The sequence below is a fragment of the Dufourea novaeangliae genome, unplaced genomic scaffold (genome assembly GCF_001272555.1).
Source record: "Dufourea novaeangliae isolate 0120121106 unplaced genomic scaffold, ASM127255v1 scaffold65, whole genome shotgun sequence".
Taxonomy (NCBI): Eukaryota; Metazoa; Arthropoda; class Insecta; order Hymenoptera; family Halictidae; genus Dufourea; species Dufourea novaeangliae.
In genome coordinates this window covers 3,821,865-3,840,365 of record NW_015373961.1, presented here as the reverse complement: position 1 = coordinate 3,840,365, position 18,501 = coordinate 3,821,865, and the positions used below count along the sequence as shown (strand labels likewise).

Here is an 18,501-nt window from a genome sequence, read left to right as displayed (position 1 = left end):
AACTCCGTTACTGTTAAAACTCACACTCCGAAATCGAGACCTTTTTTTCTTTTCAAACGTGAAAGAGAAATACTGTTTGTTCTGTATTAATGGAAATAAAATTACGGATCGTGGAAATTCCAAGAAAGTCTGCCACAAGTTGGATCATTTATTGAGTCATTCGATGCTATTAGGCGACACGTGTCTAATTAATACACACGAAACGTCCACCGATGCGTTAATGGCGCCTTTTCAGTTTTTCTAACGCGGGGGGCGAGAAGGATGTCGCGGTGAAAATTCAGGGACGATGGAAAAAGAACTCGGAGAGCTTTCAAACCTGTAGATAAGCGCGCGACATTGAACGAGCTCTCGACGAACAACCTGCGCGAGCTCGGTCATTAATTAGCGCCAGCGATCCGAGTGCAGGATTGGTTCGTAGACAAGAGTGATCCATCTATCGCTGCGACTGGATGATCAAATAAAACAAACGCTAATTATAAGTAAATATTGTATATAACAAAAATATTTCTGAACGGTTTATATTCTCCAAACAAGGAGTAACATACTGATACTGCGGTAATGGAGACGAAAAGATTCAAGATATAACGACCCAAGGCTCAAATATTGAAATCATTTGATAGGTATAGACAGTGGGTAAAAAAGTATTCGCACAATCTTTAAACCAGAACTTTTTTAACATTGGACCAAGTGACTTGAGTTTTTGAAGTTAGAACGATTAGTTTTCTAAATGACGTGTGGAAAAATGTTGACAAACTTACAATTGATCGGAATCACGAAGAAAATAGTAAAGATCGCTTTTTTCAACGTTTTTATCTGAGATTGTAATGGAAACATAATCAATCCATTTCGAAGATTTACGTTAGATGTATACAGCATGAACATATATAACTAATGTAAATCTTCATAATGTATTTATTACATTTTCATTACAGTCTCGGATAAAAACGTCGTGAAAAACGATCTTTAGTGTTCTATTCGCGATGCCGACCAATTGCAAATTTTTCAAAATTTTATTTACACGTTATTTAGTAAACGAATCTTTCTAACTTCGCAAATAAACTCAAGTGACTTGGTTCAATTTTAAAAAAAGTTGCTCCATTTTAAAAGGTGTGCGAATACTTTTTTTACCCACTGTATATTTTGAACGAATGTAATTGTCCTGGAATGCCGGATGACAGGGGGTCGATCGTTCCGTGGAATGTAACGGAAACGTTTGATCGCGGTGGATCATTACCTCTGGTGGCAAGTACGAAATGTTGTGTGTAAAAAAAAAATACACGTTCTTACGAACATGACAGTAATTTTGGTGTCGCGCGGCTAGGACCGTTGAAATGCCAACAAGTACAGCATTATTCCCAGTGTAAGTTCATTAATTACACCGATACGAAATGATTACGGATACACTCATTCCTTTACTAGTGCGTGATTACGCAAGTGCTTACATACTTCCTGGTCCACGAAACGACGATTCAAGTGAAAAATACAGCCCAATTAAGCATTATTTAAATTTAAAGCCGGGGACACTAAAACTAAGGTGATATTTCAAAAATTCCACAGCAAGTATCGAAATTATGACCAGTGGAAACCTATTATAAAAAATCCTTAATTGGACGATAAGAAGTTCAATCGAAAGCCGTTATTAAGGAATTCAGATCGTTACTTCAGAATTACCAATTAGTAGACACACGATCTATCAAAAGTCAGTACTTGTATTAGAAAAAATAGTGACTTCAATTTTTTGTTAAGGTGCTAGAAACATAATTCTATCTCCCTCATTTTCTTGTTTCATGAAATATCGACTACTCTATTCTACAGTCCTTTCTTATTTATTCAAACTAACCTGCCGGCACTATAGAAAAAAAGTACCAAATAAACATCCACAGATTCTTGAATCCAGCTGTAAACATCAAGAAGCATCAGAAAGTATTCAAATAACCTCGCGAAAATGCTTCACGATGGAAGCTAAGATAAACGTCCTCAAGTTGAAAAGGAAAGAAAAAAAGGGGAGGATGTACTGCATCAACGATGCGTTTACCAACCGAATTTGGTGGACGACCTGTTCTCGGTTTCACTCGAAACGAGGAAAGTTCCATGTAAATCTCCTCATCGACGCCACGGGTAGCTATCGGCCGCAACATATGGCGTGGTGCGATGCATGCGTATCAGTAAAAATAACGGGACAGTATGATCTTCTCCTGGAACTGGTTTCCGGGACACATCGGGATGTCGACTACAATCAACTCAGAGGTCCTATCCCGCGAGAGTGTGGGGATCATCGCCGGCTGACTACCGTACACGAGCGTTGACGTTTCGTTCAGTATCGCTCGGATTAATTCAAGCCGAAAGGCGGAGCCAACGCTACTCGGTGACAGTGACTTTCGTTCTCTCGCGAAGTGAGAGTATAATTACACGCTCAAATCTTAATCTCAACATGAGTTAAGTGAAACGATAAAGTGAAATGTCAAATAAAATGAAAAAAAAAACGGGTATATTATTAATGAAATCAGTCTGAATTTTAGATCAGCGAACAGAATTTACACGAAGAATTAATATTTATTCGGTGAATCTTACAATTATTAAAAGAGGACTCTTCTTAATATCCTGTAGTGGAACTATATTTTTGGTATAGTTTCTTTCCACTGTCATTCACTTTCTTTAATCCTAATCCTTCATTTAAAGTTTCGCTTACTGTGACCTTAATCCAGAGTTGTAATACTTGAGTAATCAGGAAAGAGGATCTGAACTAGAGTAAGTAATAATGAATATTCCTACTAAGGGATTTACTTTAGACCTTCCTACAAGAACCCTTCCACTCTTTTAGGTCAAAAGTTCTACGTTGATAGTCTCTAACAGATCGGTTTGTTTTAGTAATTTGGAATAAAAAAAGTACCGAAACTTGGTACAACATTAAGAATTCCCAACTTTCGCGATGAGTGACAATAAAAAAGATCCTTCTAAATCGTTACAAAGGAAATACTCTATTTGTCAGTCGCTTTGAAATGCGATTCCGGAGCAAACGGAAATGGCCTGGAACAAGTCATTCATTATTGCAGGTAACGTGTACTCACTTGTACAATGATAGTGTGCGTGCAACCGACTCCTCGAACGACAAGCGCGTGCTCGACGCTCGAATGCGTGAGATGCGTGAAATGCATTTAGACCGCGTGGTACGCACGTGTCTAAAACCAGTTTCACGTGAAACCGAACGGCTCCCGCGAAGCGTATTTCCCAGCGGACTGTCCAAGTAACGAGTCCTCCCCCAGGTCATCGCGACGCGTCGCCGATTCGTTAAAAATTCACCGGAACGCCATAATAGATCGACGATAATAAACACGCGTGCGGATGAAAACATGAAAAGTTCCGAGTTGTTTTTTTCCTGTCAGCTCGTTGCGATCGCATTAGCAGTCCAGTCGCATGAGAAAGAAAGCATAAGCACGTTCTGCGAATGTCCCAAAGTGTAGCCCTTGCCGCACGTAGTAATAATTCACTACCAGTGGAACTACTTTTGCGGCATTGACTTTCATCGTGATTCATACGGCGTGGTGGTTAATATTAAAGCACTGAGTATACCATCCGCACCATTAACTTGATTCATACCGGTTCAACGGAAATGTCCGTTGATATATTTAAGATGTTCAAAAAAGGTTCGCTAAAGGATAGCATAAGATGCTGTCGTTTTGTTGCACCGGTAGATTGAAATGGAAAGACATCGATTCTATAGTTGCTGTTGGCATGCCGAATTCACGGACCGTTTAGAATTGAAAACCGTCTATAACTTGACAGGAGTCCAAGTTAAGTGAACAAAGTGAGGTTAAGTATCGGCACAGCAGACGACAACTTAGCAGGAATTCGACTCGGTGACAATATAATTTCGCAGAAGTGCTCAGGGTATATGAGTCAGAGGGACGAATAGTGCGTGCGAGATCATTGTCTGGATACAGGTGATCTGCTTATTGTTTTTCCGACAGTGTGTCCTAGAGGATGGAAAATGATATCCGTCGATTGTCGTAAATATTGACTGGAAGATAGCACACTGAACAGAGAAGTCGTGTAATTTTGGTCAATTAAGTTATCGGTCGGCTCGTAATTGGCTGCAATTCGTGGTAAAAATAAACAGAGCGAGTTGACAGCAGTGCTGGCAGGGTGGCACGAACGTGCGTAGGAGATCATCTCCGACCGAGCGAATACACAACCGTTTCCTATCGAAAAACATATATTTCCCGCCAAAAGCGACCTAATGGATGAATACATACGGCTCGCTCGGCTCGGGAATTATGTAACTATTGTTGCACGACTCATAAATAAAGGCTACTTACCGCTGATCGAGGCGAAAAACGTCAGGATCGCGCGCACACACACACGTTACACCTCGCACTGCTTAAGACAAACTGCCGTGCCGCGGCGCTGCTGACCGCCGCCATCTTGGATCGATCAGTCGGCACTCGAAAAGTGCGCTGGTTTTGAGTTTCGATTAGTTTAGTGACCGTTACATTTCAAAGTGGATCATGAGTGTAATACCGTCAATATTTACTGGGTATCCAAATATTCGCCCCAAATTACGCGAAAACTTGTGAATATCGGGACAACAACAAGGGTAGAATATTCGGGTGTATCACGTTTCTCAAGATAATTTCGGAAGAGTCTGTAAATCTCTGTGTATGCCGGTGGTAATACCCCAAGATGAAACAGTAGGTAAGTAAAGAGAACATGATCTGTTTTGCAATCATTACTTTCATTTAATCTGCACAAGATTTAAACACAAATAATGACGATAACGCTTGACGCATAGTTATCGTTCACACATTTCATTCGTATACGAATATACACAATGATTTTATATCATTTCCGCCAACAATGCATTGTAGTTCAAGGCAATTGCACTGACGATTAAATAAATAACATTTGGAAGCATGCCGGTGCGCATACTATTCCTTTGGAAAAGTATAAAAACAAATGAACAGTTTAAAGACGACAAATGCAGAGTTTATGACTATCTCGAATGACAACGATTCGAGCACTGACACATTATTCAGTGCAGCACGAACTTTGCTCTCACTTCCTTTATCTGAATTTAATTTTTTTGTTTCTTTTAATTTATGTATCTTCACAATTCAATTCACAATTTTAAATAACACACTTCTGTCACATACATAATTTACCTACATACATAACTTATTATGATCATTGTCGATAATAATTAAATAGTTCTTAAGTGGTGTAGAGAATTATATTATATATATATATATATTTATATATATATATTAAATTAAACGCTTATGCCTAGAATATTTACCAAATGAATCTCTACACTCTGTGTGACTTACACACATGTAAGCTCTTATTGTTTTGCTCTTACATGGAAGTTTAATACACATACAACATTCTCCATCTCACTTTTCTTCTTCTTCTCTATAGAGATTATTTAACGCATAGGCGTTTCAGTATTTTCTAATGTTACGAATAAAAATGACTTATGTAATACTTAACAAGTATTAGAGTTCCACGCATCATTGGATTCTCACTCAAGATTTGCAGCTATTCAGTTCATACTACTTGATTCCTCTTGCATCATTTTACTGCGTCAATTCCACGTTTGCGATAATCATAAGAATTCCCCAAAAATCGATGCAGATGATAGCTCTTACTGCGAATACAGATATACGACCTATATATCCATTTGTTTGCATTACTATAGTTGTATTGTGAAGATCCAACAAGAACCATTGATCCTTCTTAATATCGAGTATAAATCATGAAATAGTTTCTGTTCTCTATCTATTTGGAATATCTTCAAAATGTATGTGCGTTGCGGCATATACCGCAACCCAACGCGAACTCTTCTCCGGTTGGTGGATGTTTCACGTGTAATGGACATTCATCCCCGTCCAGTTGTTTTGCTTGAGGTCCTAATGAAATAGAAGAAACAAACGTAGAATTGGGGATCACAGTTTTGTTCAATGAATACACTTTGAATAGGAAGCTAATAATTTTCAGTTTCGTCACAGTGGCGCAAACCTTCAACTACATCCAAAAATTAGCTCACCTGAAGGGCATGAAGGTAATTCACTTTTTGGAATGGTGGTGACACGTTGAAAGTCGTCGTGGCAGGGGTTACAGAAGTGTGTGGTTCCAAAGCAAAAGAAGACTGCCACCGAGCAACAATAACGACATTTATACTCTAGGAAGTCTGCCCCGTGCTTCGGACACATCTGAGCCCTTGCCACGTCGCTGCAGCCCCCACACACTAATTCCGTCGGATCAAACGTTTCCCCGCCCACTTGTGCGTCACACCGCGCTTCACCGCCGTAATAGGCCTTTTGACATTTGTAACAAACGTAATACGCGTATCGCTCCATCGCGTATGCAGCGGAATCTTGATATCTTGCACCTGGTCCAAACGCTGCTTCCGATCTGTAACACATAATTCTCATATAAACCTGAACGATATGTAGGTTTCCAATATTCCTGTTACCCTAACACTTACTTGCATAAACCTTCGTACTCCAGACGCATTAAAGCCTTCCTTCTGACATCCTCATAGAGTTCGTTAATATTTGTCAATTGATCGGCCAAAGTAGCATGTTCCATAGGTACCTTGCAAATTGGACAAAGAGAGAATCCAAAAGTGATTCTCGGCCCAACCCATCGCTTCATCAGAACGTGTTTGCAACAATGCAAATGAAAGACATGCCCGCATTGTAACTGAATTGCTGGCGCGGCTGACAGTGCTTCTGTGAAGCAAATCATGCACATATCGTCGGCGTCCTGCTTCAAGTCGCTATCCGATAAACACCTATGCAAACAGGGCAAACAAGTTTTCTCGTTTCGAACGCCCCCGCAGATATGTCCGCAATTGTGCATCTTGCTGCACGCGTTTTTAGCGTGTTCCTGACAATCATTATCCGTACAAATATTGCCAATCGCCAGCAAACCTGTGTTTCCGGTGATTCCACAAAATCTGCAGATCCCCGACGTAGCTCCAACCGGTTTTCTGGGTGAACCATCGCGAAACTCTATTAGTGCTTTCAATGTTCTACTGTCGGCAAGGGCCAGAATCCAAAACAGTTTCGTTCGACCGCATCCTTCGTGAAGATCCACGCGTATCGCTTCCTCCTCTTCTTTGCAGACTTGTCTTATGTGCATTCGAGCTTTTCTATGCAAATGCAAGATTCTGTCGCACTCTCCGCACAGGTTTCCACAATCGTTGCATTGAATGATTGCTGTTGTTTCACCATCATCGTGATTATTGCATGTTGGCTAAAATAATATTCAATGTCATGTATTTAAAAAGACATACAGTGAATTGGTCAACTTAAATTGTGTAATCTTACCCTAGGGGGTGGTGGTTGTCCCTCTGAACCACTCCATTGACCAGAGGACAATCTTTCGACATGATCAGAGTCAAGGACACACAAGGAGGAAAGGGCCAGCCATAATGTCGGCGTTCGGAGACATTCCGTCGGATCGCGGCTCTTCTCATCTAATCGGGTAAGATTTAAAATATTTTCAGCAATAGCTGCCTTTGTTACCGACGCCCATGCGTCTGATAGTTTTCCCTGAAATAAATTTTTGGGAATAAGTAATCAGTTAAGTGTTAAGAATCGAGCTTGAATTGATAGTTACCGATGCCATATCTTTTAGAAGTTGAATGATTACTTCAGCCAACTTTCGAGTCATACACCCTCTTAGCCACCATCTTCCCCCAACCTGACTCTTCGGATGAATGCTAGTAGCTAGTGAAACAGTCTGCAAAGCTTTTCCGTTATTTTCTTTCCCCTTCACTTTAACTTGAACTGTCAATGCTTTGGCGATACAACTTAAAAAAACATCGAGTATTCCTGGTGTATGTTCGTTGAAATCTGTGGTATGCGTGAAACTATTGTTCGCTGCGGATACAATACTGAAGTCTGTGGGTGGTAATCGTTCGACGCTAATAACACTGGCTAGTACTTCGGGCTTAATTTCTGGTAATATTCGTTTCAAAAGAGCTGTTACCTAAACCATACAAAAATAATTTTGTTATATATCACAGCTTAAAAAGTATAAATTTCGAAAGAATAAAACACATACTTGACGTTGCACTCTAGCCGATCCAGTGTGTAACAAACTCAACAAGTCTTTTAATAATCCATACTGATGTGATAGATAATATTGTCCCACAGAACTGCCACTTAACGCAAGAACCATAGATAGCATTTCGAAGCAATATGTGTCAGCTGCTTTTGATAAGTCGCTGTTGTCGCTCACTAGACTATTAACAGGTGTTGACGAACATAACAGTGCTTCCCATTCCTCCCTTAATCGAACCGTTTCTTTTCGTATAGCTTGAACGATATGTGTACAAACTTGCTTTTGCAAATGCGTGAGACTGTTTCTACTGAACAAAATGCCAACCATATGTTCTCGAAGATCATTACTATCTTCCACATCCTCGTTAATACCATCTGCAGATTCCATTTGCTGTTGTTCTTGGTCTCCTAGTATAAGTTTGCCAAATACCTAACAAATAAAAATAAATAATTAGGAATGCACAGGATCAAACTATTAAATCAATATATACATTACCTGAGAAGTAATTAATCGGAACACTTTCAACGTCTCGGCCTCGCAAGTTCTTTGTTGAATTTTTTGTGCACTTAACTGTTTTCCAATTTTCAATGACTCTCCTTCTATCTCACCCAAAATTCTTATTTGACGGACTCGCAAAGAATTATCTGGCCCTTTTAATTCGAGACCAACCACAACATGTCGTGAATCTATAGAGATAGTAGTGTCAGAGTTCTTGTAACATTCGAATGGGTCAATATATTTTTCTTTCAATTACCTGTAACCGGACAGTTGATCCAACCAGCTGAGCGACTTTCAATTTCCATTGTCTTCAGCTTCACCATTTCATCCGCGTTATTGCCCGATTGAAATGTTACACTGGATACCTTGTGCTGCCAACACAGATATCACAAATAACAAATTGTTACAATAAAACAGTAATTTAATTTGAGGTTACAACTTACCGTTAAATCACGACAATTATCAATATGGATATACACCATTCGAGGAAGAGAATGAGCACTACAACAAATAGTAATCGTCTTTGTTTTGTTACGATCCTCGTCACCAGACTCCCAGAAAGTTTCTGTTGAATTGTCGGTCAAGCTAGCGATCATGGCCTGCCTACTCGAAGCTTTGATTTTAATGCCAGGCGTCAAATCTTTCAAAATTTCTACGGAACTGGTTATCTGCTGCGAATGTGTAGACTGATGACTTTCGTGCATACTCATCGTAATGTCATCGTCTTCTTCGGATCTCGAGAGTATTTTACTAATGTTACTAAAAACATGACTTCTATGGAGGAACATATGATCCGCGGGGGTGAATTTAATACCCCAACATCGGATAGCAGCTTGTTGTAACGGTGAACCTAAAAATTATTGCACGAAATTATTTCGTTCTTATATGATCGCATAAGTTATAAATATCATTAGATATTTACCGAGAGGTGGTAAAAGCATCAGATCGGCGATGGTTTGTAACAATGTATGGAACACTGTTGGTAGTGGGTTGACAGATTCACCTGCTATCACCAAGTCGCTTAAGGGATGTTCACACACGCCAATCATATCCTTAAAAAATTGAAAACGTATTAGTAATATTCAATACAGACCTAGCTTTTTAACTTGAGATCGTTTTTACTCAAAATAGAAAAGACAGAGAATATGTACTGAGGTACAATGATCTGTTATCTAGCGTATCAGGTCTGACCCCATCTCTGTCGAATCTAAATGGTCACTTATCGTGTACAGTGTACAGCAACGCTGATGCATTTTCTATTGAGTCTCCCACTGCTGTTGTTTGTATTGTGTCTCAGTGATCTGGTATCGTGTGTATCGGACATCAGTGGTCTGGTATTGTATACATTGAGACCGATGTTGTTTGCAACAGTTGACGTTCGCTGTAATAGCGTATTCATTGTTGTGCTTACATGATCGTCCTTTTTCTCGGTTCGATTGTCCTCCTCGTTCGACTCTGCAGCCTCAGGCGACACAGCTGGCGTCAAGGAGGAAGAAAACCACCAAAGCAAGTCATGTAGAGATACCGGCTGCGTTACGCTCCTTAACAACCAATTCAATGCTTGCATCGCGTAAACTCGACAAGCCGCACGACGTAGTGCTTGCTTCATGGCTAGTTGCAAATGCTGCAAATTGTGCTGTTGAAGAACAAAAAGCATTACGGGTCGCATAAGGATCTCTATTCTGTCGTTATTCGTTGCTTCTGTTTGACTCGTGGACACAATCGCTGACTGATCCATCGATGGTACCAACTTCTGAAGAGCTGCAGACGGATAACATAATAGGGACAACCCGCCGTCTGTAGAAAAGAAAGTTTCCGAGGTTATAAAGCTGTAGCAGAGAAACAGCAAGTATTACAATTCTGTACATACTATTGTTCATTTCACTGCTACTGTTATTCCTTTTCCGCATGATAACAACTCTGCCATCGTTAGTATTTCTGGTCCAGGGAGCTCCAGTGGACATAGACACTGAACGATGAAACATTCCTCGACCTTTGCCACTTTCGCTGTCGCTATCGCTCATAGGATACTCCGACACAGGCTGTAAACGGGAACACGTTATCAATTGAAATTATGCAACAGATAACCAATTTCTTACCCTTCCGTTCGTAGTGTTAAACATGCCGCTGTTCCCTTCAAAGGCATTTTGGTGTCCGTTCTGTCGTCTCAATACTTCCTCGTAGTACCTCTCGTCATGACTCTGCGAATGATGGACGCCTAAAGCCTGCATACACTGAAATGGCCCAGTTGCCGGGAAAGGCCCCGCTGCTTCCGGAGGACTATAATTTTCGGCTACGGATGACAGCGTTTGAGAAGGTCGTCTCTGTTGCTTCGGTATGCTCAGTCCAGAAGCGCTAGCCAGGTCTAACAGGAACATAGCATTGTTCTTCATAACGATGTGTGTCTCGTTCCCATTCGGACTGGTAATCGGCGACAGGATCTTTCCAGAGCCGTTCTTCCGTTTCGACATTCCTGTTAAGAACTTCGCCAGCTTGACCTTCCGAGCTCTCAGATACTTATCGCGACACGTATCACAGATGAGATACCACGAGCTTCCGCCTACTCCTCCATCGCCGCAATTCCCCGTCCAACCTATGCAATAAGTCCCCCCGCTGTTGTATCCTTTTCCACCGGCGTGCCACCCGCAGCCAGGATGCATCATCTTCATGTGATAAGTCACTGGATGCGGAAACATCAGACCGCAGAGTTCACAAATGGTCTCCCGTTCAATCCCAGCTGACACTTCAGCCCCATTTGGTCGACCAACTGGTTTCCATTCTTTCTTCTTCGTACTGCCCTTCTTCTCGCGGTCTTTGACTTTCTCCTCTCGGGGTCGTTTCTCTGGTATCGGTCGTTTGCCCAATTTCATCGTTTGTATCTGCGATATCGGGCTGGGCAATACCGACTGCTGTTCTATAGCCTGAAGGCAATTGGTACTGAGCTCCTCCCATAAGAACACCAAGCTCTTCAAGGCCGGTGGTAATACCGCCACTGTTTGGAATTCTGGAACAGCACCAAGCTTACCGTTTGCTTGGACCTCTTCTTTAGAGGAAGTTTCTTGCTTCTTTCTGTTCCGGTTCGCGTTTGCATTCGCAGCCGACCGCGTCAAAGTCTCTAACGTGCTTGGTTGAATGTGTAAATAATTCCCAGCGTTAGTCACCTCGACCGAGTGTCTTTGCCTGGCTTTCTGCTCCTGTTCCTCCTTATCGTTCGACTGCGTCACTGGCTGTCTGGTCACAACGAGGGCCCCTTGTTTCGGTAAACTAGGATGGAATTTAAGGAAACTCGCGCAAGCCATCGCGTCGTGCACGATTCCTTCGTGCCAAAGGAACGCCGCGAACACAGCTCTCAGGCACTCCGCTACCGATGGACTGACGGCTTCTTTAACCTTCTCTTTGCTCAAGTTCAGCGTTCTACTTGGATTCGAACTCTGCTGCGAACTGGCCGGAGACATTGCTCTTTTCGCCCTAGTCTTCACCATCTTCGAGTGATCTCGTTTACTTAACTTTGGCGAATGACGTTCGTCTTTGGGACCAGTTGAGCCGATGCTAAAGTGAAAGGAGATACTCGTCTGCGTTTGGGCCTGAGAGACTTTTCGTGGACTTTTCTGGGAATCCTTTGGAAAACAAATGGCCTGTTTATCGTATGTTCGTGACGGATATGATTTTGGCAAGGGTTGCTCAACTTACCCCGCCATCTTTCTTCGGTGTGTCAGGCGGACTAGCTATGCTACCCTCGGACCTTATATGCAAAGAACTACAACTCGGGCTCGGAGACAGGTCGCGAGTGTTGGCAGTTGTGCTGACAGCACTGGGTGATTGCGAGGGATCCCTCGTTAGACTACTGACCAAGGCACTTGTGTCGCTTTGCGTCGATCCCCGTCGCTGTGACGTGGTGCTGTCCACCATGCCCCCAGAAACTTAAAGAAGAGAACGTGAAAAAAATTCAGTAAAAGCAATTAGAATTGTTTGCGTAAAACATAAAACTAGTCTCGTTGCTTTCTAGAGCAAGAATGTCGTTATCTCACCTTGCGTGTCAACGGCAATGGACACGGACAGATGAACGATAGTTGTATGTCGTGTTAACATTCTTTTGCATAATTTATTACTTTCGTGCAATTTCGTGCTGTCTTATCGTGAACGAATGAAACGACAATGAACGGAATGAGAGATTACGATCGAGAAAGTGTGTTATACAATGACGATTCGATAAGTGTCCAGTCCGATATGTTAGTAGTAGATTATGTTAGTGTAATGTCAAAGAGTATAAATGTATATGTTGGTATTCTTACCTAATGGGGAGAGGCCGACACTTCGGGGGGAGCCGCAGAGCACAGGGCTGCTACTGACACTATCTCCCCCTCCTATCAAGCTTCTCCCACCCGATACTGTTGGATCATTTGTAGAATTTATATGTGCAGTGTTTTATCGTATATCAATATGCTAAAGTCTGTGTGAAATAATGTTGAATATGCAACTATTCGAACCTCTAAATCGGCGAAAGGGTGATACAGATTACATGTGTGTTGTACGTGCATGAAACAAATAATATAAAGTCGTATAACTTCCGAAGTACTATTGTCTGCATGCAGTTCGGCTCACCGGGGGAATATACAATATACTCTACAGTGCCATGGCATTCTTTAAACGTAATCGTGGTGTGTATCGTGGTGAAGTGATTCTGAACAACATAAACGCTATACGCTATTTTCTCGACTGTACAAAAATTGAGGATTATGTTGACTAGGAAAGGATCGAGTACCTGGTGCATGAGCAGCAGGAGGGAAGAGGCAATTACCAGAACCAACTGGCTGTCGACTGGACCCAGCTAATAAGAGCAACATCACTATATTGTTATAACTAATCCAAATAATGTCTTGCTTAATATATTCGTAAACCTAAGATCATTCGTTTCTGGGGGGAGGGGGGCTAGAATAGATAATAAATCGGAGAGGAGGCTGTTAAATGTGTTACACTAGAAGGAAAAAAAGTATTCGTTCCGCAGAGTAAGGAAGAAACGTTTTTGCGGTACGCTAAATACGGTCTTACAAGTGTCAGTATCGGGTCTCTCAGCTTCTGTAATGATTCCCTTCTCACAGACCAGTTACGGTGCCGGTAGTGTGAAGTAAGACACACACGCATACACACATGAATGTATATATGAAATTAAATGATCAGGGCCATAAAAAATATACAGGATGGACCACAAAACGTAATCAGCTTAGATTATTCTACTGCTAGCTGTTCGACCAACACATTTTTTTCCAAACTTAACCATCGGTGCAAACGTCGTAAATAGAAGTAAGCAGAGATGTTGAACATCCTTTTAATTAAGGTAAATAATATTTTCTTAATGCTTCTTTAGTTTACAAGAAAAAAAAATTATTTGTTATGATGCTTGTCGAATTCGTCTCAATATCCGCTAAAAGATGGGCATAAAAAAAATAAGTTTATATATAAAAAAACGGAAGATTACCATGAAAACTATAGTAAAAAATTTAGTACAATAATCTTAAAGCTCTCTTTGAAGCACATTATATTGTAATTAGACTGCGGATTTTATGCATTTATAGCCCATAGGGCTCTGTGAAATACAGTAAAGGACGAAACTTTGAGTTTTCCATTTTAGTCTGAACCCAATAAAATACATAAAAGAAAAAATAAATTTCTACATTTTCGCCTGTCTTTGTAAATTACTTTAGAAAACGTTATTTTGCATAAAAATCCGCAGTCTAGTTATAATAGCCAACGAAATTTTCGATCGAACAACTAGTAGCAAAATAATCGAATCTGATCAGAATTCGTGATCCACCCTGTATATGTATACAATATCTATAAAAAATCTAATCGCGGCTTCGCCAAAATCTCGGTTCTCGTTCAATTGTTTGTAATTTCGTAATACGTACCGGGTATCTGTACCGGGCTAGAGGACGGGCTGTGAAATCTTGGTGACCCACCTTGGGGATTCTTCGGCGAGGAACTTCTCGACAATCTTCGCGGCGTCTCAGGTGGCGTCGGACCGTTTCCGTTCGCACGGCTCTCGCCGATCGCTTTCACGAGCTCTTTCACCGACACGCCGACGAACTCGGAAAAATCCCTGCATATGCCAAAACTATATGAACGAAACTAATCTAACTGCACGTATCCCCGACGTTCCCATTCTTTTTTATTCACCTGCCGGGCGAACTTCGCTTCTCGCCGTGACACTTTCTTTCCCTCTCCTTCACCACTCGTTCCTTGGAATGGGGCTTGGAGAACTTCGGTGAGACCTCGGTCTTCTCTAATGCGAGTTTATCGCTTCCTGGGAACATAATACACGACGAAGGTACATTGTTAGATGACACGGAATATACGAGCGCGGTGATTTTGTTAATTAACACTCGATTTCATCGGATTGTACCTGGTGAATCGTGCTGATTGTATGAACCAAAAATAAAGGGATTCGTGTTGCTACCTTCGCCAGACTCCGCGGTGCCCGGTGTGCAATTCTGCGCGGTGAAATTGAAGCCCTCGTGACTAACTGAGGGCACGGAGAAATCGAAACCTTTATGGTTAGGTGAATCGGACGGATCTACCACGATCGGTTTCTTTTCCGCCGTGTCGTTCTCGAGATCGTTCTCGGTTTTCATATACGTCACGCCCTGCTTGCTAATCGCGAGCGACCATGCCTCGCCCTCTGCGACTCGACCACGGTCGAAACAATACTTGGACATCGCTTCGTCGTCGATTCGCACCCATGTACCCTCGCTGTTCACAAACTGAAAATAATAAAAGCAATGTCTTACACGATCCGTAAACACTTCTACGATTCAATCGATATCTTTTGTTTCTTTTTGGAGAACATAGTAATATCAAGGCTCACATATTCTTGAATGGTTACGGCGTTACCGGGAGCCAATATTCCCACCGGGGCAGCCTTTAAGCTTGGTCTGCTTCTAATATTGTGGCCGGAAGCGCCGCACCTTACGACCACCATGCTCCTACCGGAGTCGAAAGTGACCGTTTTCCTTTTGCTGAAACGCGAAAATTAAATTTCAGATTTATGTTAGAACTGCACCAAAGATGGAATCTAGTTTTATTTTTTTACATACTCGTCGATCACTTCGGGCCTCTTCCGTAAAATAGTTTCCTTGATGACTTGATCTAGGATCGACTTCGGTTCTTCCACTGGGAGAAGCAAGGTTTTCCCTAAGTGCTGATTGTACTGTAGACACCAGGCCTCCAGATGACTGCTACTACAATACTGTTTTATCGTATCCGCATTCAGTCTTAACCAAACACCATCGTCGTTATGAATCTGTAAGAAAATACAATGATCCAGAAGACCGACCTTCAAAGGGGCCAATTGATTTATTAGAAACTCGATTACCTCGTCTATGAAGGCTATCGTGTTATTGATCGAAACGAGACCAATCTGTTCACTCTGAAGGGATGGATGGGCTCGAATCCTTAAACCCACGCTATTCTTCGCCACGAATTTTCTAAGCCTGTTCGGCTGATGCTGCGTTTTTTTCACGATATTTTGAGTCGGTGGTTGCATCCTCTGTGGTGGCTCTTTCACCTCCACTTTGTAATTCTAAAAAATACCACAAGTATTATTAATCATCGCGAATAATTTCTTTAAACAATAGTCGAGTACTCACATCATCCATGTTGTAGCCGTCCACAGTGATCATCAGCGAGTACCATCCAACGGATGACGGTGTCCAGGTCGCGCTGTAACTTCCATCGCCATTCGGTCTGACCAGCATACTTTCGCTCGATCTGTTTATAGCTGGTGACATGAACCTCAGCTCCTCGAACGAATAGTTCTGATAAGCCTTCATAATGGTAATCGCGTAGAAGCAGGTCTTGTTGTTGATCGTGACCTCATACGGCACATCGAGTGGTGGCTGAGGATGCCCACCGAACGTCATCGAATCGGGCTGCGAAACCCGTCGAATCTTTCTTCCTTGTTCGTTTTCTGTTAAGTCTTTCTTGTCGATGGGCACTGCTTTTACTTCCACCTGTGGAATATTTTCCAATTAGAATGACCTTTACAATCAAGCTAGAAAATTTAGTTAACTATTTTCATTCGAAGCCAAGTCAGAACGTTTGGATTCATGTTCGTACCTTTAAATTGGGCACGTGAACAGCATCTCCGTACTGGTCTCGCGTGAATATGGTAACGATGGCCGGCCATCCGCACTTCATTTCGTCCTTCGAATAAAACACCTCGCACTTCGAGGGATCCACAAAACTGTCCGGTTGTAGCCATCTTGCGAGACGTCCTCCGCTGGTACCAGTTGTACACGAGACGAAATCTCGTAGAAAGAGTCGTTCGTTCGAGTGACAACTGAAAAATATCAAACGAAATCCTTCCATTACACTACTAGACCTAGTCAAGTATTAATCTTAATATTTTACTATCATAGTTCACTTCATTATATAATACCCACTATTAAAACTGATTCATTTAAAATTACCTATACTTGGCTAGTATCCTATTACCTGTACTAAGTATCAATGAAAATAGTTCCCCGTTCAAGTGTACAAAATTGAAAGAATCACGAATGTCGCCAGAGGTCAAAAAGCGTATCCTCAACGAGGCCACGAGCGATGCAGGTAGCGGATTCGCTTGAACGAGTTTCCGAGTTGAAATGCCCCTAATTGGTGCTCCGTTCCGCGGATCTCGTCTGGGTAGATCACGAGCAGAGGACGATGCTCCTCTGCCAGCCAGACAATCGTTGCTTCCCCTAGCGAGTCATCGCCGGACTCATCCCTAATAAGGCGCAATCACATCGGCAATTCTGTTCAGCGCACAGCTCGCCAGTGACGGGTTCTTCGCTACCAATACGTATACTGCCGCGTGTCTCGACCGACTTCGCTTCTGACGAGATGCTGGAACGACTTCTTCGAAGCCATCGAACCTGATCGCTTTCGTGGAGTCGCGCTTACCAAACCGGTATCGAAGGAAGCTCCAATGTATATTTAATCCAAACGTGACGTGGAAGAACCTGGCAATAACCCCGTAACTGTCAATTACCCGCATAGTTGTGCAATTTTTCAAACCTGCCATCTTTATAAGTGGATATCTTGGAAAAATATTATGGAATGATAGATTGCTGACTGGTAGAAACATTCTGTTATCATAACACATGTATGTTGGTTCCATTGAATGAAGCAGTTGGCTTTCACAGGACCATCGACAAGACCATTCTACGTTCACTGGCAAAAGAATTTCAGTACCACGAAAATTCCGATTTACTTTAAACTCTATAAGTTTGTAGGGACTTCAGTAGAAGCATCGGACAATTTTTCATTTTTTGCTGAAATTCGGTTCTTTAGTATAAAACCATCTATTTAAAGTTAATGTGTGTTGTCCTATTTTCCTGTATATCTTGAAACTGCAGTAAATCATCGATAAGTGTTCGAAGATGAGCCAAAGAACCTTTGAATACTCATCGATAATTTACTGTATAGTCGATATCAGAAAAACGAAAAGTTGCCTCACGCTTCTATTAAAATCCCCTATAAACATACGACCTTTAGCAGAAGATTCGGAATTTTCAGGGTACCGAAGTTCCCTCGTGAGAAAGAGCATACGTTTACGTTGAAACAAAATGAATTCATCCTTAGTTATTAGAACAGATCGTCATGCTTCAAGCATAATACGTTTAAGAGATTTATATCACGATAATTTCATTTGACCTGAACGTTCGACACGCGTTCTCTGATACAAAGCTCTGAAAGAATTCGCTACGTATGTGGGTGTTGTTTTACCGATCGCTTCGGTAATAAGAGACCGAGGAGGATCGATGGTAGAAACGTGAAACACGATCGAACTATGGAGGACGAGTCCTCTAGCCGGAGGATGGAAGATTGCGCGCCGTTGGAAATGTCGCGTTACGATATGCCGGCTTTAAGGTCAGACTCAATGTGACGTATGGTCAG

General features: G+C 41.8%; 2 protein-coding genes across 2 annotated transcripts in view; both read right to left on the bottom strand.

Moving 5' to 3' along the window:
- LOC107186633 (WD repeat-containing protein 47) overlaps positions 1 to 4,362 on the bottom strand; it is a 123,123-nt gene extending 118,761 nt beyond the window's left edge. Inside the window, exon 1 of the mRNA XM_015574535.1 lies at positions 4,317 to 4,362. The gene's annotated coding sequence lies outside the window, so the exon portion shown is untranslated. The remainder of the gene's footprint in view (positions 1 to 4,316) is intronic.
- A 1,428-nt stretch (positions 4,363 to 5,790) lies between these two features.
- LOC107186519 (E3 ubiquitin-protein ligase MYCBP2-like) lies at positions 5,791 to 16,932 on the bottom strand. Its single transcript, XM_015574402.1, has 22 exons — positions 16,681 to 16,932; positions 16,212 to 16,574; positions 15,938 to 16,144; positions 15,660 to 15,865; positions 15,431 to 15,581; positions 14,969 to 15,326; positions 14,743 to 14,869; positions 14,475 to 14,665; positions 12,259 to 12,488; positions 10,668 to 12,203; positions 10,439 to 10,610; positions 9,980 to 10,365; positions 9,491 to 9,620; positions 9,012 to 9,418; positions 8,825 to 8,939; positions 8,566 to 8,756; positions 8,071 to 8,499; positions 7,624 to 7,995; positions 7,332 to 7,556; positions 6,485 to 7,257; positions 6,044 to 6,411; positions 5,791 to 5,906 (listed from the first exon to the last, which is right to left on the bottom strand). The coding sequence occupies exons 1-22, from the start codon at positions 16,930 to 16,932 to the stop codon at positions 5,791 to 5,793; spliced, it is 7,305 nt and encodes a 2,434-aa protein (XP_015429888.1).
- Positions 16,933 to 18,501: the final 1,569 nt, after the last annotated feature.